The 25,375-nt window shown below is 62.2% G+C and overlaps 1 protein-coding gene across 1 annotated transcript in view; it reads right to left on the minus strand.

Annotated features, from left to right (window-relative positions):
• FAM20C (FAM20C golgi associated secretory pathway kinase) overlaps positions 1–25,293 on the minus strand; it is a 32,184-nt gene extending 6,891 nt beyond the window's left edge. Inside the window, exons 1-4 of the mRNA XM_079771653.1 lie at positions 24,022–25,293; positions 22,316–22,494; positions 12,272–12,350; positions 660–752 (exon numbers count right to left, since the gene is read on the minus strand). Coding sequence (XP_079627779.1) covers positions 660–752; positions 12,272–12,350; positions 22,316–22,494; positions 24,022–24,602 — 932 coding nt within the window. The 5' untranslated portion in view covers positions 24,603–25,293. The remainder of the gene's footprint in view (positions 1–659; positions 753–12,271; positions 12,351–22,315; positions 22,495–24,021) is intronic.
• Between the last annotated feature and the right edge of the window lie 82 nt (positions 25,294–25,375).

Genomic DNA, 25,375 nt, shown 5'->3' on the forward strand with positions numbered 1-25,375 from the left:
CACACACACGCTGGGGCTCCAGAGGACTGAGGGGGGCCAATCCTCTGGGCCCTGGGGCTGACCCCAAAGCCAGGCCCACGAATTGTCCCTGGGGGTGCTGACCGTCCATCCCACATGGTCCTACATCGGCTGCCTGCCCACCACCCTGCATCCAGGGGCCACGTGGAGCCCAAAGAGGAACCCATTCTGCGGAGGAGGCTGCCCCCAGGACAGGTGACCACGTGGGGGCAGTCGGTGAGATGTGGTCCCTCAGCCCATCCTCACCTCCCAGAGACATGCACACCTGCAATTCCCTGCGCAACACCCAGCTCTCGGCGCCCCTCCCCCTCCCCCTCCCTCTTCCCTCTTCCCGGTGCCCATGGTCTCCCCCGCTCCCCGAGGAGCTTGGCACCATGGCACTAGACCAGCGCTGTTCTAGGTGTGGGAAGCAGGCACGTCCACCTGGGCTGTGACCTGAGGGCAGGGAGTACTCTCTCCTGGGAGAGGAGTGGTTCTGAGCGTGAGCAAATCGGATGCCCACAGCGCCCATGCTCCCCTCTGTACGCGGGGTAGCCCCGGGCCCCACCGCAGGGAGCGGCTAGAGTTGAAGGGTCCAGCTCGAGCTCAGCCCTCAGACCCCGCCACCTGGCCTCTGTGGAGCCGCAGGTGGGTCAGCTCACCTGTCCAGGTGGAAGGCAGCGATCTCCGCATTGTGCCTCTCGTAGTCCGAGAAATAAAAAAAGTCAGGGGGTGTCTCCTGCTCTCTCGTTTGCCTGGAGAAAAGGGGACAAAACAGAAAGGGCTTGCACTGAGAAAACCTTCCGGTGGAAGGGGCGTGCGCTCATACGGTCTAACCGGGCTCTGGGGCCGGGCCTCCCCACCCTTACTCCTACTCACCCGGCTCCTTGGTCCCTCCCCGACCCAGGACTGTCAGAAGCTCCTGGTGACCCCCCAGCCCTGCCCTCCTCCCCCTCCCCCCACCCTGCAGCTCTGGTGTCACGAATCCTCAGCAGCCTTGCCCATCTCTACACGTTGCCTGTGCTGTGCCCTGCACCCCCTCAGCCCTGCCTTGGCCCCAGGTGCCTTCCTGGCAGCCAGCGAGAAGGCTTCTCCCCTGAGGAGCTTGGCAACATGGCACTAGACCACTGCTTGGACCGCCGGGGCAGGAGTGCCCAGCCAAGCGCCTGCTGTAGAACAGGTGTGTAGTAAGCAGATGGACAGAGGAGGGGCTGATGGAAGAAGCACAGGGAAGAGGCATAAGCCTATTTGCAATGTCCAGCTCTTTTCACTGTTATTTCTTCAATTTCCACCATTACCACCACCACCACCACCATCATCATTATTATTAACATCACCATCATCACCACCATCATCAACACCATCATCACCACCACCACCACCATCACCATCACCATCATCGTCACCACCACCACCACCATCATCATCAACATTACCATCATCATCACCATCACCACCATCATCACCATCACCATCATCACCACCACCATCACTATCACCACCATCAATACCACCATCACTATCACCAGCATCATCATCGTCACCACCATTGCTATCACCACCATCACCATCACCATCATCATCATCATCGTCACCACCATTGCTATCACCACCACCATTACCTCCATGGCCATTGTCCCTAACACACATTGACCTCTTATTGCCTGATGTGCAGTGGCAATACCTGTGATGCTAAAAAGTGAGCATTTCTATCTGGCAATGCTTTGACCTTTGTTCCTGCCTCCTTCACCTCTGAGTAGGTCACACACCAGGATGGCAGGTGGCTCTGAGCCCTGTTGCTCTGGGAAGAGTGCAGCCACTTCTTACAGCCTGTGACCAGGTTCCAGGAAAGTTCCTGGTTCCCTCCCTCCTCCTGCCTCGGGGCTTCCTTCCGTCCTGGGCAGTTCACAGAAAGGCAGCTCTGTCCCCAGCCCCGAGGCTACACAGGCCAGGCTGTTCTGGCTTCCCGAAGCCCCTTCCCCGAATGGCCCCGGAAGTGCAAAGAAGTGGCCATGAATGCTTTTTTGTCTGCCTCCACTCCAGAGGCCCTGGGAGACTTGAGGTTCCCTGCTTGCTGAGCACACCCCCCACCCCCGTAGGTGGCTTGTGAGTGGTTTGAAGGCTCCTCCAGACCGGAGCTCCTTGGGACAGGGACCCAATTTAACCTGTGAGGCCCCCAGAGCTGAGCTGGGCACTGAGGAACACCCAAGGGGAGGACACACACAGGTTGGACCCTGGTGTCAGCCTCCCATCCTTCGTTTTGGCAGACACCCATGGGTGAGAGCAGAGGCCCGGGGTGGGCAGGCCTGCTTCCAGCAAGGAGAGCTGGGTGAGCGCCCCTACCTTCTTCACCCGTTTCCCAGCTGCAAAACATGTCATCTCTCACCTCCGTCCTCACGAGATGCTCAGGCAGGGCTCTGGGGTGTGGCTGGCTGGTACGGCCCTTCCTGTCCTCAGAGTCGGTCCCCCCCGCCCCCGCCCCCTACACGTACACACTCACTCAGGGAGGATCAAGGAGGAAAGGCCGGACTGATTTGTAAGGCCCAGTGAGGGGGGCTGACAAGGGTTGTGCACACCTGCGAGCGTGTCCTGCAGGGACAGAAGGAAGGAAGGAGCAGGCCCCCCGGAGCAGCACCCACCAGTGTTGGCCTCCATGCGCCCTCTGCTCAGCTCCCGGCAGCTGTCCCTATGGTCCGTCCACGCCCGGGAACTCAGGGCCTCAGCCGCGTGTTTGCCGCAGGGCCACGCTGGCTCTGCTCAGGGCCAGGCTGCCGAGCAGGGACGCACGGGGACACGGGGGAGTCCGCACCCCCGCCACCTCCCGGGCCGCCCTGTAGAACAGGCGGTGCTGTCGCTGACTCCGCCGTTGGGGGAAAACACTTTGGAAAAGTACTGAACCCACTGCCCCAGGCAGGAGACTGGACTTGGCTGATCCTGGTCACCTGGCAACCTCTCCTTCCTCCAGGTGTCCTGGCTAAAGGTGTGCCCAGGTGCGGAGGACAGGTGCAGGGCGTGGCCCACCCGGACTGGGCTTCTCCCTGGGGAGGTGGGGATGGACACGTGGGAGATGCTGTCGGGCACCGGGGTCGGCAGAGCTCCGAGCTGGCACCTGCCCGACGAAGCGGGGAGACCAGAGGCTGGACAAGCACTTTCTGGAGCAGCACCCAGGAGCCGGTGCCCCAAGTCAGCGTCCTCCCTCGACGACAGGGAGGGAGCTGCCCTTTGTGCCAAAGACTCGCTGCTGGTTCCCGGTGGCTGCTGACAGATGCCCACAAGGCTGGTGCCTGAGGCAGCCTGGGGAAGGGTGTGCCCTCGGCCTGTTTCCTCCAGCTCTGGGCACGCCACCTCACAGGAAACGCATCACGTCTAAGAAACGACAGGGTCTTGTGGGAAAGTACCTGTTTCCACAGAAGCCCAAGAGGCAGCACCTGGTAAATGCTGGGCCATCCCTGGCTGCACGATCAGGCCTGGGGCCCTCCGGCTCTGACCCTGGCCCCCGCCTTACTGACACGGAGGTCGGAGGTGGAGAAAGAGGAAGACGTGTTTGCAGGACCAGAGGATGGACATGCAGGTCCCGGGTAGGAACAGGTGTCTCTGACCCAAGTCAGCGCTCCTCCTCTGCACCCTCCAGGGTCAGACGCTGCAGCCGAGGGTCCTAAAGTCTCTGAGCAGCACAGGCTCCACGGCCCAGAGCTGGGCGTGCGCGGCCTGAAGCGCCGGCCGCCAGGTCGGGTGCCCAGGCTCAGGGGCACAGGAAGGGCCTGGGGTCTGGCTGCAGGATCAGTCCCGTGTCCGAGAGAGGCCCTGCTCTGTGGGGGGACCCCGTGAACGACAGGGCTCCGAGGGAGGACGTTCACCGCAGGGCCCCATTCCAGCGAGACCCATCCCAGCATCTAGGCCCCGCACTGACCAGACTCCTCAGCCTTCCATGTGTCACCCCCACGCAGCCCCTCCCTTTAGAGGGACAGCCCCCTGGAGTCCCCACCGTTACTGTCAACATCTCAATGTCCTTGAATCTGTGCAAAACTGAGAACCCACGTTTGGGTTAAAAACAGAGGAAATGGCCCTGGCAGGTTGCTCCGTGGTTTAGAGCATCGGCCTGGGGACTGAAGGGTCTTGGGTTCGATTCTGGTCAAGGGCATGTACCTCGGATGCAGGCTTGATCCCCGCCCTGGTCGGGGTGCATGTGGGAGGCAACCCATCGATGTGTCTCTCTCACATTGATGTTTCTTTCTGTCTCTCCCCCTCCTTTCCACTCTTTCTAAAAATCAATGGGAAAACATCCTCGGGTGAGGATTAACAAAAATAAAGCAAAACAGAGGAAACTGGCAGCGTGTTCCCAAGGCCTGTGAGGAACAAAAGCCGACATTATTGGGCTCCTACCAGGAGCGGAGTGCCCACTGAGCAGTTCCGTGACTTCCCTCCTGAGTCCTCGCCACCGTGACGTGGCCCCACCCCACAGGCAGGGAGACGGCCAGCCAGAGGGCTCAGCCCAGAGGGCCCGACAAGGCCCTGCTTCAGCCACGGGCGCCCTGTTTCCAGCACCCTCTGCCGGCTCCCCCGGGTCTCATGGGCATGACTCAGGAATGCAGTTAAAGGGCAAATGAGTGCGCCTTCCCCAGAGGCCTGAGGGCACAGGGGCCAGGCTGTCCTGTACCAAAGTCCTTGGTGCATCGTTTTAGTTACATGTAGTAAGAGTCGAGGTGCCACGCTGCTCCGAGTCTTCCCACTGAGGATGGGACTCAGCGTCAGGATGGCTGCCGTTCCCTCCAGAGGAGAACCCTTCAGGGGGCGCTGCAGGCAGCCATTCTTCAGGCTGTTCTAGGAGCTCTTGTCTGCAAGGTGTCCCTGGGGCATCACACCTGCGGGGCCTGATCACACCTGGGGGCCTGATCACACCTGCGGGGCCTGATCACACCTGGGGGCCTGATCACACCTGCAGGGCCTGATCACACCTGCAGGGCCTGATCACACCTGGAGGCCTGATCACACCTGGGGGCCTGATCACACCTGGGGGCTTGATCACACCTGGAGGCTTGATCACACCTGGAGGCCTGATCACACCTGCGGGGCCTGATCACACCTGGAGGCCTGATCACACCTGAGGGCCTGATCACATCTGGGGGCCTGATCACACCTGGGGGCCTGATCACACCTGGGGGCCTGATCACACTGCCCCTGAAAGAAACGCCGCCTCCCCGTACCCGGAAATGAAGGCCCTAGTCCCTTCCCTGCCTTTTCATCTTCCCTCCCGTTCATGACAACTAGAGGGACGGCCCACAAGGAGCAGGCACCCCTAGACGGCAATAACCAGCGAGTTACAGAAAGACTCGCCCGGTTCTGCTGTCAGGAGAGTGGCTTTGGGGAAAATGTCCTGCTGGCTTTGACTTTGAACAAAGGGCATCATCTTTTCCAGAGCCCCCAGGGAAGCATTTGCCACGGTGAGCGAGGGGGCGGCTGGATCAGGGTGGGGACGCTAGAGGCCTGGGCCCTGCGAAGCGACCCTGCCCAGACTCAGTTCCCCCATCTGCTCAATGGGGGTGGGGCGGTCCCAGAACTGCCTCTCGAGGGCCTCACTAAGCGTGCACCCCTTTCACCCCCTGCCTGGGTCTCTGCAGCTGTTGTAAAAGGCTAGTAGGAAAAGTGTCCCCTCGAGTTCGACAAGGAGTTCAACCACTCGCTATGATGTGCACTGACCACCAGGGGGCAGCGCGGAGTGAAGGAAGCCCCCCCCCCCCCCCAATCGATTGGCCTAAGGACCCTACCCATGCACGAATTTCATGCACCGGGCCTCTAGTCATTAATAATCCCCTTTCCCTTTGACTCTGTTACACACAGGATTCCCACTGCCATGTGGGAGCAGGTGGGGATGGGTAACTCCTGTGGTCGGCCTGGGTAATGCTGTTTGGCTGCAGGTACATGAACAGGGCCATGCACACGGCTGGCACTGGCATCACGCAGCTCAGTGAACCCGCCAAGCCACTCCCCGGGCGGCCATGAGGACTCAGAGACCCTGCTGCCCCGTCCATCAAGCCTACACCCACCACGCCCATCTCACCCACCTCGCCCACCACGCCCGGGTGGGCACCTTGCAGTCCTGCTCCTCAGCCCCTCCGTAAATGCACCTCCTCTGAGTGGGCGGTGCTGAGAGCTCAGCTGGCGGGGCAGAGCAAGCTGCGTGCTGAAGGGGGGGCACCTGGGTCCCAGGGAAGGTCTGCAGTGGCCCCAGGAGTGAAGGGGAGACGACCCTTCTCCACAAACCCCCCACGAAGGCTCCTCCATGCTGTCCTCCAGCAGCAGCCCCGCAAAGCCGGCGAGCCCCACTCTGCCCCAAGGATGCTGCTCCTGCTCGCGCCCCCTCGAGCTCCTCCACGTGCAGCTGGTCCTCGCGATGGTGGACTCAGGGCGGACGGCCAGGCAGGGAGAGGGGCGCAAGGGCCATCGGCTGGCGCCGTCCTGCTGCTGAGTGTGGGGAGGCTCAGGAGTCGCTGTCCAAGGCTGTGACGGGCCGTTGATTTGTTTCTCAATGTAAAAGTCCAGTTTCTTCTATAAAAATGACCCATGAACGTGGAGACAAGCCGTGTCCCATGGGAGCCTGGAGGTGAGTGAGCCTGCACAGCGTGGCATCTGCTCAGACCGGCTGCCTCCTGTCTGCCCGGGGCCTGGGCGGGGCTCCACGCGGCCACTCCCTCCCTCCTCTCCAGGACGTGGGGCCCAGCCAGAGGCCTTGCCCGGCCCCAGGGCACCTCTGCCTGAATCTCCTCCAGGGACTCAGCCTCTGAAACGTGTGTGTTTATCTGTGTGCGTGGCTGCCGACTCCCTGCAGAACGGAAGCTCCTCCTGGGGCCTGGTCACTCTGAGTACTTGATGTCACGCCAGGTCTGAGTGGGCACTGATGGCCATGCCAGGCAGGGCCCATGGGGGTGCCGGGGAGGGACGAACCCGCGTGCCAGGATCTGTAAGGGGAAGCCCACCTCGGCCGGGCCCACAGCTCTGACCCAAGCACTGCCAGCCCGGGGCGGGGGGCGGGGGGGACACGGCTCGGGCAGCTTCCTATGGGCACATGAGGTCTGGCCGAGGAACCTGGCACGGGCCCCACGGAGGATGCTGAGCTCCCGAGTCAGGCGGGGTGGGGGGCTTGGAGGCCGGCCCGAGCTGAGTGTGGACACAAAAGGGTCCTTGTCCACCTCTGGCCAGGCCCAGGCCTCCGCGGGCTCCACACCCTGCGACGGGCTATTGGGCAATGTGTTTGCCTCTGGGCTGAGTGAGGGCAGCAGAGCAGAGAAACAAATTATTTATCAGAACAACTCGAATACGTGCCCACTCCTAACGGCGCCACCACGGGCCCTCAAACCCGCATTGCCCCGTGGCTTCCTGTGTGGATCCTGTGCCAGAAGCCTTCCCGCCCGGAGACAACTCCTACCCACTCGGCAACACCAGCTCCATGGTCTCCCGGGCCTCCAGAGCGCCTTCCTCCTCACCCGGCCCCGGGCAGCCCACCCGAGGTCCTGCTTTCACTCGTGCCACCGTCTGTCCACCCACTCCCTGAGCCCCGAGCGCCTGCACGGTGAGCACAGGACCAGACCCAGCGTCCAGCGTTGCCCGCTCTCCGCCTGCACCTCCTCTTTGCCGTGTGCACTGGTGCCTGGCGGCCACACTGGTCAGAGCAGGAGGGGCTCGAATTTCTGATTCAGAAGCACCTTCCCCGCAAGGTTTCTGCAGCCGCTTATGTATCTGTGCCCGAGGGACGGGCCTCCAAACAGCTGCCAGAGATGGTTTATCTCCGAGACACACACACACACGTACACACGCGCGCACACACATGCACACACACACGCACACATGCACACACGCACAGACACACACATATATACTTCTAGTCTTTGCAAAAGGAAAGAGCAGATGGCTGTGGGGAGGCTCTGGGCACAGGTCGCCCGGCGGAATCGCAGCCTCAGCCACTGGGCCGGGGCCTGGCCTGGCAGAGAACCAAGTCAAGGTGGACCGGTCACGCTGGGCTGGGGCCCCGCCCGGTGCACCATAAACACAGCAAACAGGAGACAATCGGAATATTTAGGGCCCCTGTGCCAGGTGAGGGCCCAAGCCCTGGTCTGCGCCCACTCCTTGTTTATGTAACCCTCTGATCCGTGTCTCCTCCTGGAAGGAGAGGGCAGGAGAGTGGGTAGTAAAGACTGCCCTGTGATCGGAAAGGTCAAGTGACTTGATGCGAGGAAGAGCCACTAGCCCCCGCCACCCGCTACGCCCGGAGCAGCCGCCGCCCAGTCCTGACAACAACATGGAGACAGGAAACAGCTTCGAGGGGTGGTGTGTGTGCGTGTCACAACCAGCAGAGCGGCCTGAGTTTCGGAAGGAAAAGGAGGGAAGGAGGGGCAGGCGCTGGGGGCAGCCACATGCCCTCTGCGGCCACCGGCTGCCAGCACGTGTCAGTACGCAGAAGGCATGGACCCAAGGCCACAGAAAGGCTGCCAGGCCCGCGCACTCGGCGGGGACACCACACCGAAGGTCAGCCACACAGTCGCCTGCACCGCTACCTACAGACACACGCTTACACACGGCACCTGCACCACTACCTACAGACACACGTTTACACACGGCACCTGCACCATTACCTACAGATACACGTTTACACACGGTGCCTGCACCGCTACCTACAGATACATGCTTACACACGGCACCTGCACCATTACCTACAGATACACGCTTACACACGGCACCTGCACCACTACCTACAGATACACGTTTACACACGGCGCCTGCACCACTACCTACAGATACACGTTTACACACGGCACCTGCACCACTACCTACAGATACACGCTTACACACAGCACCTGCACCACTACCTACAGATACACGTTTACACACAGCGCCTGCACCGCTACCTACAGATACACGCTTACACACGGCACCTGCACCATTACCTACAGATACACGCTTACACACGGCACCTGCACCACTACCTACAGATACACGTTTACACACGGCACCTGCACCACTACCTACAGATACATGTTTACACACGGCACCTGCACCACTACCTAGAGACACACATTTACACATGGCACCTGCACCACTACCTACAGATACACACTTACACACGGCACCTGCACTACTACCTACAGATACACGTTTACACACGGCACCTGCACCACTACCTACAGATACACGTTTACACACAGCGCCTGCACCGCTATCTATTTTTCAATATCAGAACTGGTGTGTTAAATGTTACACCAAAATCACAAGCAACAACAATAGGTAAACTAGACATTCTGAAAATTAGAAAGGACACCACACAGGTGTCCGAAATACATGAAGAACTCTTACAGCCGCTTAACAAAAACAACTGAAGAAATGGCAAGAGACCTGAATAGACGTTTCTGCAAAGAAGACAGAGACGGCAACACGGGCGTGGAAGCCGCTGCACGTCGTCCGTCGTTGGAGACGCCAGTCAGTCCACAGACACCCCGCCCGCTGGGATGGCGGGAATCCAGGGCTCGGTAATCACCAGTGTCTCGTGGAGCGAGGCTGCCGGCAGGCTGTGGCTGGGTAACTGCTGTGGAAGGCAGTCGGCAGTTCCCGAGCAGGTCAAGGTGGTTATTACATGCCCGGCGCTTGCATTCCTGGGCATTTACCCAAAAGAAAAGAAAACACACGTCCACCCCAAACCTGGTACATGGATGTTCCCAACAGCATTATTCTTAAGGCCAACAAGTGGGAACAGCCCAAATGCCCTTGCGTGAAGATGTATGAACTGTGACCCAGCCACACGATGGAATGTTGTTCCACCTTAAAAAGGCGTCAGGCCCGGCCGGCATGCTTAGTGGTTGAGCATCGACCTATGAATCAGGAGGTCACCGTTTAATTCCCGGTCAGGGCACATGCCCAGGTTGCAGGCTCGATCCCCAGTGTGGGGTGTGCAGGAGGCAGCCGATCCATGATTCTCTCTCATCATGGATGTTTCTGTCTCTCCCTCTCCCTTCCTTCCTCTCTGAGATCAATAAAATTATTTTTTTAAAATAGGAGCTAGGCCCTGGCACCTGCCACAACTCGATGAGCCTTGAGGACGTGAGGCTGAGGGGGAGAAGCCATTAGAGAGCACATTTCGCGATTCCATGCATTCGAAAGCCCCAGAACATGGAGACACATGGAGACCGACGGGGGCCAGCGGTCGCCCGGCAGAGGAGGGCAAGGAGAAGTGGGGGCAGCAACCTGTCACAGGGCCCCTCACATGCTTTGCTACGTCCTCCCTCGTCCCACAGGTGAGCTGCCCTAGGAACTAACTCCTGTTCACACCACAGCCTGCGGCGAGGCGTTTCCTCACGTGTCATTTTGCTCAACGTTGCAGAGCCTAGAGGCCGTGAGTGAGTGAGGACTTGGGGTTCACGGCCTCTCCGCATAATGGGCAGGTCCTAGAACTGATCCTGGTGGCGGACACGCAGTTCGGTGCGCATGCTAACAGCACAGAACTATGGACTTCACCTGGGTGACGAGGGTGATATGTGAATTATCTATCTATATAAAACCCTAATGTGCAAATAGACCGGATGGCAGAATAACCGAACAACCGAACAACCGGTCACTACAACGTGAGCTGACCACCAGGGGTCACACGTGGAATATGGCGGGTATTGGCAGCACAGCAGAACATGGAACATGGTGGGCACTGGTAGTGGCGGGATGGTGCAGCAGGTGAGTGGGGCACCAGACCACAGCGGGGCGCCAGTCGCTGTCATTGGGGCGAGCCTCTGGTGGTTACTGAAAATTCTTTGCTCCCGTGAACTTCGGTCCCGCCCAGCGCTTGCACCCGCTGCCAGCGGGTCCTGATTGGTCCCGATCGCTTGGCACCATCAGTGAGTGTGAGCAGTGGCTGCTGGTCCCGATCGCCCCTGAGGGCTTCTCCACCTCCTCCTGCTCCTGAGGGGAGATCGGGGCAGCAGCCGCTGCTGGCTCCAGCCCCAATCGCTCTGCGCCATCAGTGGGTGCGAGCGGGGCTGGTGCTGTCAGCCTGTGGGAGCAGCAGCCGCAGGGGCAGGGCTACTGGCATACAGGGGACTGGGCATCAGGGTGGGGGCACAGAGGATGGGCCGAGACCTGCCCCTGTGCCCACCACAGCCTTGAGGCCCACAGTGCCTTTCAAGGTGCACGAATTTGTGCACCGGGCCCCTATTATCTTGATAAAGCTGTTAAAAAATCTTACTTGAATATCCAGGAACTCCTGGGCTAACGTGTTAATTATACGCTTCTCGATGCCTGTTAAAAATATATGATCCACCCGGCCAGCATGGCTCAGTGGTTGGAGCTTTGAACTGAGCACCGGAGGGCCTTGGGTTTGATTCCCGGTCAAAGCATGTATCTGGGTTGCAGGTCCGGTCCCCGCCCCCCAGTTGGGGTGCATGTGGGAGGCAACCAGGCAATGTGATTCTCTCACATCAATGTTTCTCTCTCCCTGCTCCCTTCTGCTTTTTTAAAAAAATCAATGAAAAAATATCCTCACTCCTCGTGTATGTATATCCCTTAAGCTTTTACGTCAGCCACGTGTCACACCAACTACACGTCCCGGACCCACCGCCCCTCATCCAAGTAGTTCAGAGTATCCTGCCAACAGTGTACAAGGAGGACACGGCCACAGAAGGAAGTTTTTCACTGAAGAGACTATTCGTCGTGGATTTAATCGTTTGATGGGTGCCCCTGGGGCGGCCAGGTGGCCACAGGGTCTGCAGGGCCACTTGGTGTCTCACGTTCACGTGGTGGCAGCGTTCCCGTTTCCTAGAGCAGGACAAGCCACGGCCACGGGGCTACAGCTGAAGCGCTGCAGGAGCACAGCCAGGCCCATCCGCTTATCTGGCTGCTTTGGGGCGGGGGCAGCTCTGAGCGGCTGGGACACAGACCACGTGGCCTGCAGACCCCGAAACGCCCACCCCGGCCCCACAGGGGACTGCTGACCCTGAGCCAGGCGGGGGTGGGGTCCTCCCTCCGAGGGGCAGACGGAGCAGCAGTGGTTTCCCGCTGGGTAACAGGGATGAGGGTGGGGCAGCAGGCAGCGGGGAGAAAGCCGGGAGCAGTCGCAGAGTTCACCCCAAAACACTACGGGAGGACACACTGCACCTTCCACCAAACCTGGTGCCTGTGGCCTCACTAGCCCAGCCCAGTCCCCCTCTGTGCCCCCTCTGTGCCCCCTCCACACCTCCTTCGCACCTCGTGTCCCCTCCCCCCCCCCCGCCCGCGCCCCATTGCTGCCGGCGCCCGCACTTACTTCATGGGCTTGAACAGGGCCTGCCCGTAGTTCTGGAACGTCATGATGAGCTTGAGCTGAGTGCCCCCCGACTTCATGGCTGCAGGGAAGCAAAGACACAGGGTCACCTGCTGCCCGACCCTCTGCTCCCCACGCAGACCTCACGGCCTCGGCCCTGGGCATGGCCAAGGGCCCCCATTCTGCCTGGGAAGTTTGGGGTTCCTCACAACGATGCCGACACGCCCTCCTCCCCATTCAGATGTTGGGGCAGAATCTCTCCCAGGCCAACCCACAAAGGGACCGGCTGGTGCACACACCTGCCAGCAGTGCCTCCTGCCCCAGACACACCCCTCACACCTGATACCCGCACACACCTACTCACACAGACACACCCCTCACACCTGGACACCTGCACACACCTACTCACACAGACACACCCCTCACACCTGGACACCTGCACACACCTACTCACACAGACACACCCCTCACACCTGACACCCGCACACACCTACTCACACAGACACACCCTCACACCTAACACCTGCACACACCTACTCACACAGACACACCCCTCACACCTGGACACCTGCACACACCTACTCACACACAGACACACCCCTCACACCTGGTCACCCGCACACACCTACTCACACACAGACACACCCCTCACACCTGGTCACCTGCACACACCTACTCACACACAGACACACCCCTCACACCTGACACCCGCACACACATACTCACAGACACACCCCTCACACCTGGTCACCTGCACACACCTACTCACACACAGACACACCCCTCACACCTGACACCCACACACACCTACTCACACAGACACACCCCTCACACCTGCACACACCTACTCACACACAGACACACCCCTCACACCTGACACCTGCACACACCTACTCACACACAGACACACCCCTCACACCTGGACACCCGCACACACCTACTCACACAAAGACACAGCTACACACACACAGGAGATGAGCTGGCCGACCAGCCCTGTCACCCCAAGAAAGGGTGACGTCACGGGTGATGCGAGGCAAGGTGTCCCCACCAGGGTCCACGTTCAACTGGGTGGGACCCGTAACCCACAAGCACCGGAGGCTTCAGGCTGTGGTGGGAGGTCCACGCCAGGAGGAGCCCTCAGAGGCCGCTCTGGGGAGACGCTGAAGCTGCCCCCACAGAGCAGGGGGTGGTCAGGAAGGCAGGGCAGGGGGCCAGGAGAGAGCCGGGCACATCGCGGCACCTGGTGGGCTCTGGTGGCCACTGGTCCCGAGGGCAGGAGGGGTGGGAGCAGGTGGGTGCTGTCCCCTCCGTGTGGGGAGCTGACTACAGGGCTGAAGGGTGAAGGCCAGCTGGGGGCGGGGGGGGGGGGTGGAGGAGATGAGGAAAGAGATGGAGAAAATGGGAAAATTCAAGAACTATCTGGGATGGAGGAGCCATTGGAGGGAGTGTTGGGGTATGGAGGGGGAGAAGAGACTAGGGTGACCCCGGAGTTTCAGCTGGAGCAGCTGGTGGAGGAGGAACAGCCTGGAGGTGAAGGTGGGGCCAGGTGAGCCTGGAAGCCTCGGGACAGCCCAGGAGCGGCCTGAGGCGGGCCAGCGTGTGGCGCACACGTGGGGATCGTCCACTCAGACGAGGGAAGGAGGCCGCTGAGGGCAGCGTGTGGAGGACCGAGGACCGGAGGCTGCCGGTCAGGGAGGGCCTGCAGGGCCCGGGCAGAGCTGAGGTCCGGGAGGGTGGACACGAGCTGAGAACACACCAGGGCTGAGGCGGGAGGGCGTCGCCGTGCAGGCGGCCACGCTGCTGGAGGGCTTGCTGTGGGGCCCTGACCAGAGCGCCCGGGTCCCAGGGGCACACGTGCAGGCGAGGACAGCAGTGTCACCAGGGAAGGCCCCTGCCCTAAGCGTGCACGCCGTGGGCACTGTGCAGCCCACCCTCACGGGACCTGCTGGTGTTAACGTATGTTAACGTGGCACGGGCGTCCCTAATCGGCACGAGGCCTCTCGGTGTGAGCGCGTATAGAAGCTGCCCGACCAGCCGGCTGCGGCTGCTTTGTTCGTAAGGAAGCACGTCCCACCTGCCTGCTGTCTTCCCCTTCCCTGCACTCCTCCGTCCGGGCTGAGGAGCTGCCCCCCACCAGCGGCCCTGAGCCTGCCGGCTCCGCTCAGCCCCTACGGCTGGGCACCTAGGAGCTCAGGCTCCCTAACTCAGTGTCCCCTCGTGAAGTGGGGCTCAGGGTGCCGCCAGCCTCCTCCATGGGGCCGGGGGCGTCCAGACAACAGGGAGCGTATGAGTTGCCCTGTTGGCTGCAGGGGCCGCTCACCTGCGACACGGGGCTGAGACCCACCCACCTCTTCGGGCAGCAGCCCCACGAGGGGGTGACGCCCTGACGCTTCGGGAGAGCACCCGACGGGGCACCCCAGGACGGCAGGTTGCCACGGGGAGCGAGTTACCTCCCTGAGGTTGTCGGTGGCCCGTGGCCCCTGAGCGCCAAGCCCAGACCCTGCCTCCAGGTTCCGCCCCCACCGGCCGACTCCTCCCAATGCGGCGTCTGCTGCGGCCACGCCGGCTGTGTCCAGGGCCTGGCCCGGGCGTCCAGGACCGAGAGCTCTCAGGTTCCATGATCCCTGTGCACGCGGGTCCACTAGTGGCTGTACCAGCCTGCGCCCTCCTCGGGGACACAAAGCCACTTCCCTGCAAAACACTGGAAACACCCGAGGGACAGAGTGCCACGAGGCCTCCCAACATGCCGAGCGTGAAGGACGCGGCAGCTGCCGTGACTTGATTATTAGCGCGGCCCTGCAGGCGGACGGAGGTTCTCTCCCGAGAGCTGCAGGTGAGTTTAATCTTCTCTCCTCTCACCATGAACAATCTCCGCGCCTTTAACAAGATGAGAACAGCAGTGGCTACTCAAACACTGGTGGCTCTATGCCGCCCCCACAACGTCCCCATTTCCATGTAACAGTTGGGGCCACTGGGTTTAATTTCCCTCCCGGGCCAATCAGAGGCAGCTTTCCCGCCCCCCCCCCCCCCCCCCCCCCCGCCCCGGCTCATTCCAGGGCTGGTAATGCTGGCTTCTCTCAATAACAAAACATTATGCAAACCTGGCCGCTTTAATCCCTCTTGCTCTGGAAGCAAATCCACTTGCATTGCTGCTCCCCACAGAGCAAACAAGTAACCTATATACGTAAAAGGCTAAGTGCCCATCCGACCGGTAGCTATGATGCACACTGACCACCAGGGGCAGATGCTCAACACAGGAGCTGCCATGATGTGCACTGGCCATTTAAAAACAAACGGCACCACGGACCTGGTGCCTACAAACCAACACTCGGCCTCCCCCACGTGGGACGCAGGCCTCGCCACGCCGGAGCGACCGACACCCCACCAAATCACAGCCAATGCTGCCAAGACCCCATGGCGCAAAATGCGGCCCACAGCCCAGCCCAGCCCAGAAACAGTGGTTGTCAGCGCCGGGTAATGATGTCCCGGCCTCCTCTCCCTAGCGACTAGCTTCCTTGGAGTTTCTGCAGCCCAGGAACACGACTTGCTTTATAGCCAGGTGCAGACATTTTACACTTTAACCAAATGCCTGTGAAGCATTCCCCCCTTCCTCATCTCATTTGATCCTCACAGAAGTCCTGGAGTAGGCAGATAGGAGACTTGGTAGAATCCTATTTTCTTTTCATTAGCCAGAAAACGGAGATTTAGGAAGTTTAGAAACTTGACCCAATTGAACAGAAGTAAGAAATGGTGGACCTTGAAAATGACTTCAGGTTTTCTCACTGCGCAGAATATAGTCAGACACTGCTGCAGTTAAATATTTTACCCTTTGTTATCCCTGCGTGATCTACAATAATAATCTGCTTCGTGTTGATATTTCCTGCTGTGTTGCTGACAATTACCTGAAAGAGAAGTTGGGGTGCTTCACTGGGCTGGAAAAAGTTTAGCTGCATCAGAAAGCAGGTCTAATTAAGCAAGTTTATTCTATACTTGAGGCCCAGTGCATGAATTCCTGCATGGGTGGGGTCCGGTCAGTCCACCCCGATGGGGGCCCATCAGGCCGGGCCAACGGGGGGGGAGGGGCTACAGGTGGTTGGCCAGCTGGCCCTGCCCCTGTTTGGGGTGTTGGGGGCTGACCGGAGACCAGGCTAGCATGGGGGGGGGGGGGCGATTAGGGCCCAGATCAGGCTGGTTGGCTGCCACAGTGCGGTCATAGCCACTGGTCGTTCTGCCATTCCAGTCGCTGGGCTTTATACACACACACACACACACACACACACACACACACACATAAAAGGCTAAGTTGACTCGCACATGCACGATACATATAAAGCTCTCGCTGGCTCCAATTGCACACGTGTTTCGATCTGTCATTGTCAATCATGAATTTGGTTGACACTTCTGTTATAGAGAAAGGGCGAAGAGTGACGTTAAAATATTCCTCCTAATTAATTTCCTTTCAATGTGCACAAATCCGTGCAGCAGGACACTAATTAGAAATTAAAAGGCGTTCAACTCCACTGAGGACTCCAGAAATGCCAGCCATCACCCCGTCCTGGACACCCTTTCTCTCCTCTGGGGGCCACCTTCCCACGGCATCCACCTCTCACGTGGCCATGCTAGGGCCATGAGGAAAGACATTTCAAGTTCTGCTCTGAAATCCGGTGTTGTCTCCCTACAAACCCACACCTCACTGTCGGTGTCCTGGCAAAGGCCGGCTGGGGAGAGGCAGGTGCCCAGGAGCCTGTGCCCAGATGGGCAGCCCGCTCTCCCTGGCAGGATGGCCCCTGGGAGGTGGCCGGGCTGAGGGCCACAGCAGTGGAGCTGGGCACAGACCGGCCGTGAGGAGGGGGGGGTGGGTTTAGGGTTTTCTCTCACACACAGACCGAGGCTGGCGACTTCAGGCAACCTTGTCCCAGGAGAGCAGAGGCCAATGCGAGGGGGAGCCAGGCGTGCAGGCAAAGGCCTGGGGTGGAGCTGCCAGGGCCCTCATCTGTCTGGGCTCCAGGGTCCCGTGGACAGCAACCTCAGCCCTGGGGAGGGACCCAAGAAGGGTCCCACGGGCAGCAGGCCAGGCACATCCCGCGGCCATGGCCCCGGAAGTCACTCTCGCTGACCACATCCCTCATCATCTGCCACCTGCTCTCCATCTCCCCAGCCTCCATCCAGTCGCCAGCACGCAGGGCACCCGGGCATCCAGGCCGGCTCTTCCACACCCACCCTCGGCCACTCCTTCGCGGTGCCCCTGTGCGCGCCCTGCTCTCCAGTCCTCCGGCCACGGACCCTTCGTCCAGCACAGTCATTCCTGGTAACCCTCAAGTCACATCCCCAACTGCGTGTAACACGTTAGTAATTAACATTGATTGATGGTCATCATCAACACGCATCATTAATGGTACATGTTAATACGCGTTCATAGGTCTCCATGATGCTTTGCAATTCACGGCTCATTGGCACCGAGATGCCCGTGACCACTAACCCACCTGGACCTGCCAGCGCTGCCGACTTCAGGCCACCACCCGCGCCCTCGGAAGGCGGAGCCGAAATCACTGCCGCCCGGTGCCCACTTTCCTGGAAGATGGCTCACTGCTGTTCTGAAAACTTTTTACTTAAAGGGAACTGAGCGCACTGCCGGGTGGAAACCAGCTCTTCCCTGGGATCCGAGGAACACACACCCGTTGGGTTCGGGGCCACAGCTGCCGTCTGCGCTAACGGAGCAAGCAGGGGCCGGGCCGGGCCGCCGGGTCAGCGCTGGCAGGGCTTTTGTTCTTTCTGTTGTTGGTTTAAATGTGTTTTTACTGATTTCAGAGAGGAAGGAGAGGGAGAGAGAGACAGAAACATCGACGAGTGAGAAGCATGCATCAGCTGCCTCCTGCACGCCCCCACTGGGGATCGAGCCCACAACCTGGGCCTGTGCCCTGACCAGGAATCGAACCGTGACCTCCTGGTTCATAGGTCAATGCTCAACCCCTGAGCCACGCCAGCCGGGCTGGGCATTTGTTCTTGACCTTGGACCAGAGGCTGGAGGAGCGCTGAGGGGGCTCCGCTAGTTGCTGCCTTCTCCACGTTCAGCTCAGTCACCCTCGGGGACGACCTATTGCCCCTCAGCGCTGGGCCGGGGGGTCTGGCTCGTTGGGCATTTTCCGTTCTGTCTCTAGGCCCCGGACACGGGGCTCACGGCCGCCTTGCACTGGGGACAGGAGGCGCCCTGTGGCCTTCCTGTGCTGGAAGGAGGCAGGCAACATGCGCCCGGCACCCAGAGCAGCAGCTGAGGGCTGCCCCCGACACAGCCTGTTCCCCCAGCCAGTTAGCCCCGACTCCGCTGCCCCCACCAGGGCCCAGGACTTTGTCCCAGGGGGCCGTTCTCCTTGGTTCAGGGACCAGCGAGGGTTTGTCCTGACCCGTCGGCATTTCCGGCAAGAGGCCGCTCCAGTCCTCTCCGGCCACGCGGCTCTCCTTTGTAAGTCATTCCAAGGTCAGAGCCATTAACTGTGTCATTGATTCTTCGCATCCGTGACCGTGCAGGGTGGCGATCTCATTCGCGCCGACGGGAGGTGCCGCACGCCCGAGTCCAAGCTGAACAGAGGAGGTGACGTCTTGAGCCTTCGAAGGCGGCCATGCTGCCCGGAGCCAGGAGCCTGGCCACGAACACAGCCCCACCGGCCACACGCGCTTCTGAAGCGGTCAGTGGCTCTCAGCTGGCGACTTTGGGGGCCATCCGGTGAGAAAGCGCCGCGAGCATCACAGGAGTCACGCTCCCCCCAACAACACCGGGGTTCAGGTACAATCACGTGAACAACGGGACGATCGAGTGACCGCCCCCCGCGCACGGGGATGTCCCAGCCTCAGGCCGGCCTCCCCTCCCGGAGGCTGTTTCCCTTCCTGCAGGTGGCGGCCAGAAGGCTGGGTTTCTGGCTCTTTAAATCGAGGTCTTTTCTACGCCCTCACTGCGGTCCCTGGGACTTCTGGCTTCCTGTCCTTCCATTTCATGCTCAGGAGGACGGGGATGCGAACCCTTAAATCCTGGCAGGCTCTGGGCTCCCGTAAAGGAGGTGCCATCCCGGGTCCCCATGGGGCCTCGAAGCCGCAGCCCCCTCGGCCACAGCAATGCCGGGCGGGCCCCCAGCAGCGGGCAGCTCCCACACGGACACCCTCGCATCCGGGGACCCCAGTCTCCACACCTGCCCGGCAGGACCTGCTTGCTATGTGAGGGCCCAGCCAGGGCTTGTCTCAAGCAGCTGGGTTTTCAACCAAATGTCCAGTGGACGTGGGGGCAACACCTCCCAGGAAGGGTGGGGTCATGGGAGACACCTGCCGCTGGCCCTGGGCCAGCTCCTCTCCGCTCCCTGCAGAGGCGGCCGGGCCTGGACCCCTGGTCTCCTGGACCCCGGGACCCCGGATGCTGCTCACTCTGCTCACAGGGGGAGGACGCCCTGCTTCCTCAGGCGCAGGGGGCTTTTCACAAACAGGAACTCGCCCGGGAGCACCTCCAGGCCCAGGCAGCGGGAGGGGGCAAGTGTCTGGCTGAGGCCCCTCCCCATGGCGGCGCCGGGTGAGGGGCTCGGGCCCCCCACGGAGATCACTCCACAGAGACCCACCCCGCAGGGACTCGGCCCAGCTGTTCTCATCTCTCCTTTCCCCGTGAGCCTCGCGATGACCCGTGAAGTACGTCCCGTGGGTTCACGTCCTTCACAATCTCTCGGGCAGACGTGTTCATGCTCGGGGATTTCGGAAATTTCAGGACCGCAGTGAGCGGTGTCTGCGTGACGCTCGTTGTGTATGTGCTGCCTGGGTCTGGGCAGAGCCGAGGAAGCACCTGACCCACTGCGAGTGAAACAACATGGATCACGCCGTCTCGTCGGCTGCGGCTCAGGCTTTCCCCACACGTTCAGGCTGAGCCAGGCCTTTGCTGTCCAATGGGCTGTTTGGATTTCAGATCTGCAAGCTGGAGGTTACGGTCCAGGTTATCACCACCCGGTGCCCCATGAGCACGAGAGGTCAGTCCGTGTGCCCAAAGCTACTGTGGCTGGCGACTGGCAGAACCAGGCCCATGTTCTACGGGGGGGCAGGGCACCCAGTCCCATCGGTGATACCTGTGGCCCAATTAGCACCTGCAGAGTGACCCTGACTGACCCGCCCTCGCTCCGACGGACCCACCGCCCCAGGAACAGACAGGGGAGGACCGGCTGGTCCGTGTAGTCGGGGGTGAGTAGATCAGCTCAGACAGCCCAGGCCCTGACGGGCAGGGACTCTCCCCAGGGCACCCTCAGCCAGAACCCTGGGGCGGGGGCACCCCAAGGCCAGGCCGCTGCAGGGATGAGAGGAGGAGGGTGCCCAGGGTCAGCAAAGCTGCCTGTGAGCCCTGGAGGTGACCCCCACCCAGCAGTGCCCCCGCCACAGCTGCCCCCCTCTCCCCCCGCAGCTGCCCCTGGCTTTGGAGCCCTGCCCTCTGCACCAAGCGTGTCCAGTGAGGGCTGGGAGGTGTCTGCTCTCTGAGGGTGAGGTGGCCCAGCCTCTGCACCCTCACAGCCCTGACCCTGACCCTGACCCTGCATTTGCCCCAGACATGGTGGGGGTGGGGCGTGGGGCATGGAAGCCCAGGCTGCCAAGCACCAGTTAATATTTTACAGGTTTGCTCACACTCACCACATTATCAGAATAAGATGCAAACTTCCTGAGAGACACGAGCCCACTTGACAAGTGGGGAAACTGAGGCGGAGGGAAGTGCACACAGGCAGCAGCAGGCAGTCTCTCTCAGCAGGAAGCCCCGCCCACCCTGCCCTTCCTGCCGAGCCCACACTCAGGTAAGTCTCCAGGACTCACCAGGACGGGATAGGGTCTATGCGGCGCTTAAAGCGTCTGCCCCTGGTCTGCATGCGTCCTTCCTGTCGCCCTGGGACCCTCAGGTCAGGAGGCAGCAGAATCACATCAAGGCTGGGTTCATCCTCGACTGCCTGCCACCAGGACGGGCCCAAATGCAGGTGGTGCCCACGAAAGTCTGCTGAGTAGATGGAGGAGGTGGCAAGACACCGGACGTCTCCCCAACAGCCACACTCCTCTCAGAGGGACGGGGCACCCGGCGGAGGCTCTCCCCGACAATCCCCACCGTTCGCTGCTGCCCAGCAAGGCCCGAGCCCTGACCCAGCGGGGTCAGCAGGGAGGCGGGGCGGTGCTGGGCGGGGGAGCGGCTCTAGGGTTCCTCCAGGCAGCAAGCTAGGCGAGGAGACACCGCTTGATCCAGGGTGAGCCTCTCATGCCGGGAGGAGCCACCCGTCTGCCTCCCCTCAGCAAGCAGCTCAGGCCTGGCAGAGCCCAGAGCAGACTCCAGAGAACTTGGAGCTCACCTGCCTGTCTCAGGCCGCACCTAACTGCCCAGTCAGCAATAGGACAGCCCCCGGCGACTGGCGCCCTCCCAGCACCGGGACTGCTGCCGGTGCATAGCGTGGAGACCTCGCTCACAGCCCGCTAGGCGGGCACCCGCCGGGAACGGTGCTCCCGCCCAGGGATCTGCCCGGCCCCCTGCATCTCCAGCCACTGCAGACACTGGGGCCTTCCCGAGGCCCGAGATCAAAGGCTCAGACCTCCCCGCGGCAGACACCACTGCTGACACGCTTTCCCGGAACCAGTAACCGCTGCCCTTTCTGTCCGATTCAGCAGATCCCAAGGTGCTCAGGGCGGCTGCCTGCCAACCAGAGTGCGAGGCTGCACCTGCACAACGGAGCCCGGGTCGCCGTCCATACGGAAGGGCAGAGCACGGCTAAGCTTGGGAGCCGCCCAACCCAGGCAGCGCTGGATGCTCCTGAGCCCGCCATATGGAGGGAGGGGCGCAGCCCCTGGGTGTCCCCTCTTTGCTGGTGGTGGGAGCTGTGCCCTCCTCAGCTGGGGAAGGGCTGAGTGCACGTCCCCTCACCTGCACGTGGCCTGACGCCGCCTGGCCCCTCCTCCGGGCCTGCAGATGCCGGTGGGGATGCTCCAGCTGGGGCACGGGCCCCCGGGCCCCGTTGCATGCCAGTCACGCGCCCGTAGCACGCACAGCGAGGCACCTACCCACACTGGTTATCTTCTGGGTGCCCAGGTCCCGCAGCAGGGCATCGACCGCAGGGCTGTCCCTGGAGTACAGCTCGTACCGGTTGATGCCGATGTGGAACTTGAGCCAGTTGGGGTAGCTGTCCACGGCCGCCTCCCCCGTGGGTGCGAAGTCCTCGCTCTCGGGGCCGTCGTGCGGCCTACGGAGATGAAGGGACCCCAGTCAGCAGGGAGCGGACGGACAACCAGGGGGGTCGGCTGCTGCCGCCAAGGTTTTAACTTTGGGTCTGAACCAACGCAGCTTCTGTGCCAAGGGGCCGTGCCAGGTCTGTGTTTTCCTGTGGCTGCTGTTCTAAGGACTAATCACACCTCTGGAGGCCGTAATTCCTACTTACCCCCGAGCCCCACAGACAGTTGTAACTAAAGCAGAAGCAACCAGAAGCTCGGCGCGAGGCCCCAGCATGTCTGTCCTGGGGTCACCAAGGCCGCCAGACAGCATGACGTCAGCTTGGGGTGCAAGGGGCCTTGCTCCTGGGTCGGGGGCGGGGGGAGACCGAGCTCATCGTTGACCACAGACTGTGTGCAAGTCTGACACGCCCAGCCTGTCAGAATCTTTCCCTGGGAACTCTGCTCTGGCTCCAGCAGCCAGGGCTAAGGCTGACGCAACCGACTAAATTTATTTTAACGAGGGCAGTCGTGGGTGGAGAGAGAGGAAGGAGGCAGGACCTGCCACCCACGAGGCTGTCCTCACATGCCTGGGGAGAGCGGACCCCACTTCCTGCTGGGCTGGGGGGAAAGGTGGACTCGTCCCAGGTCTAATTCACCTGCACGTGGCCTTCCCGGCCCCAAGTCCCTACCACAGTGGACACGAAGGGTGGGGCTCCCCCCACCACTGACTCTGGGCTCTCTCCTCTGAAGGCCCCCAAGCATGCACGGTGGGGCATTCGGACACCACACACGCCTGGCCACATTTCCGAGGAGAAGGCTCTTTCTGAGAGGTCTGGGCTCCTGGCCGTCCCCGGGCTTGGGTAACCTCCCCAGGTAGCTGTTTATTCCGGCCGCGCTGCTGGTTAATATTTCACCACCCTGCTCGCAGCATCTGCTCAGCTTGCTCTTTGCCGATGAGGAGGGCCTTGGGGGGAGGGTTTAGACCAGGACAGTTTAAAGAGATGCTTCTGGCGGATGCTTCTCCCGGTTTGGGAAGCTGTCACCCCGTGAAGCTGTCACCCTGGCCGCCCCACGCAGCGGGCACTGGCACAGCGGCTGGGAGAGCCCTTCGTTAGCCTTCGGAGCCCGCACACCCGTCCGCTAGCTAACGGATCTCAGTGACAAGTTCGCACAGAGCAGGCTTGGCTCCCAGGCCCGGGCAGGGTGGGCTCTCCCTCACTCCACCCGCAGCTCATCATTCATTCATGGCCTGACCCACTTCCCAGGCCTGGGACCAGGGCCTGGAGGACCCTCCCTGGCTCCCCTGCCCAGAGGCCCAGGCGGCAGACCAGGAGCAGCCCCACACCTGCCCCTCAGGGACGCAGCCCTTCCCGAGACAAAGGCAGCGGGGACAAGAGGCAGGGGTGGCAGGTGGGGCCCACAAGCTCCGCACACGGTGCCCAGGGCGCGGAAGGGCCTTTTCTGGGGAAGGCACACGGGTGGTCTTTATTCTCAAAGGGCGCGTGGCTGCCTGAGGGGCCGGGCCTGCCGGCGCCCACCCCGGCCCTGGACCCGCTCACCAGTTGGGGTTCTCCGCCGCCGCCTTGGGGTTGAACCTGATGTCGCTGTTCACGTTGAAGAGGACGTCGTCCTCGGTCAGCGGGGGCACGGCGACCCGGTACAGCGGGTGCTCGAACAGCCGGGCGAGGAGCGAACCGTCCCCGCTGGGGCCGGGCGGAGGCGCGGGCCGCCGGGGGCCGGGGTCTCGAAGCAGAGGCCGGTGCGCCGGGCCGCGGGGTCTGGGCGCCCGGGAATCCTGGCCCCGCACGGCGCCCTCGGCCGGCTCGGCGGGCGGCAGCTTCTCCAGCGAGTGGGACGTGAGGTTGGAGGACGGGTCGGAGCTGAAGTCCTGCAGGATGCGCAGCGTGTGCTTGTGGGGCCAGCCCGCGTCGCCGGCGGCGGAGGGCTCCCCGGGGCGGCCGCGCGCCTGGGCCCAGCCGGGCGCCGCCTCGGCCGCGGGCTGCGCGCAGGAGCAGCCGGGCTCCCCCGGGGGCCGCGCGCGCCTTTCCAGCCGGGGCAGCAGGTCCAGCGCGATGTGCAGCGCGCAGGCCACGAGGAAGACCATCAGGACGAGCACGCGGAACCGGCGCACCTGGATCATCTTCACGGCGCCTCGGAGCGCCCGCCCGCGCCCTCTAGGCTTGGCTCGGCACGAACGAGGCGCCACACGGATCAAGGTCCATCTGGCTTCCGGCAGCTACCAGCTCCGGGGATGCTCGCAGGCCCGCGCCACGTGGGAAGCGCCCACCGCCCAAGCACGCGCCGGCCGGGCCATCTCGGGTCGGTCCCTCTCGCCTCTCCGGAGCTGCCGCGCCCTCCGCGTCCGGGCCCAAGGGTCCTCGTCCGCGGAGCTGGGGCCCAGTCGAATGACCGGCTCTGGGCCGGCCGCGCTCATCAGGCGCGCGGGGGCCCCGTGCGGCGCCCCATTCCTGCCGGGGCGCGCGGCCTGGGGATGGCGGTGGCGACTGGGCGCAATCCGATCCGGGCTCCGCTGGCCGCGCCGGGCGCCGGGCCGGGCGGTGGAGAAAGGGCGGCTCTTTGGGGCAGGGCTGGGCCCTCTCGCGCTGCGGCCCGGAGGCGGGGATCCGGAGGGGAGGCGGAGCGGGCGGGGGGCACACCGAGCGGCGGGCGATCCCCGGCAGGTGCAGCGCCGAGCCGAGCGCAGTGCCCACGGCGGAGCCTCGCGATGCCCGCGCCCGGGCGGGCAGATATCCGAACGCCGCGGAGCCGCCCCCCGCGTCAGCGCCCGCAGATTGGCGGAGCCGCGGCCCCGCGAGTCCCTGCCGCCCGGCCGATCGGCTCCCTCTCCTTTCTCCACCCCTCGGCCGCGCCCCGCGATGCCTCTGCAGCTCCGGGCCCGCAAGGAGAGGGCGC

Source organism: Cnephaeus nilssonii, assembly GCF_951640355.1.
Source record: "Cnephaeus nilssonii genome assembly, chromosome: 5".
In the NCBI taxonomy this organism is placed as follows: domain Eukaryota; kingdom Metazoa; phylum Chordata; class Mammalia; order Chiroptera; family Vespertilionidae; genus Cnephaeus; species Cnephaeus nilssonii.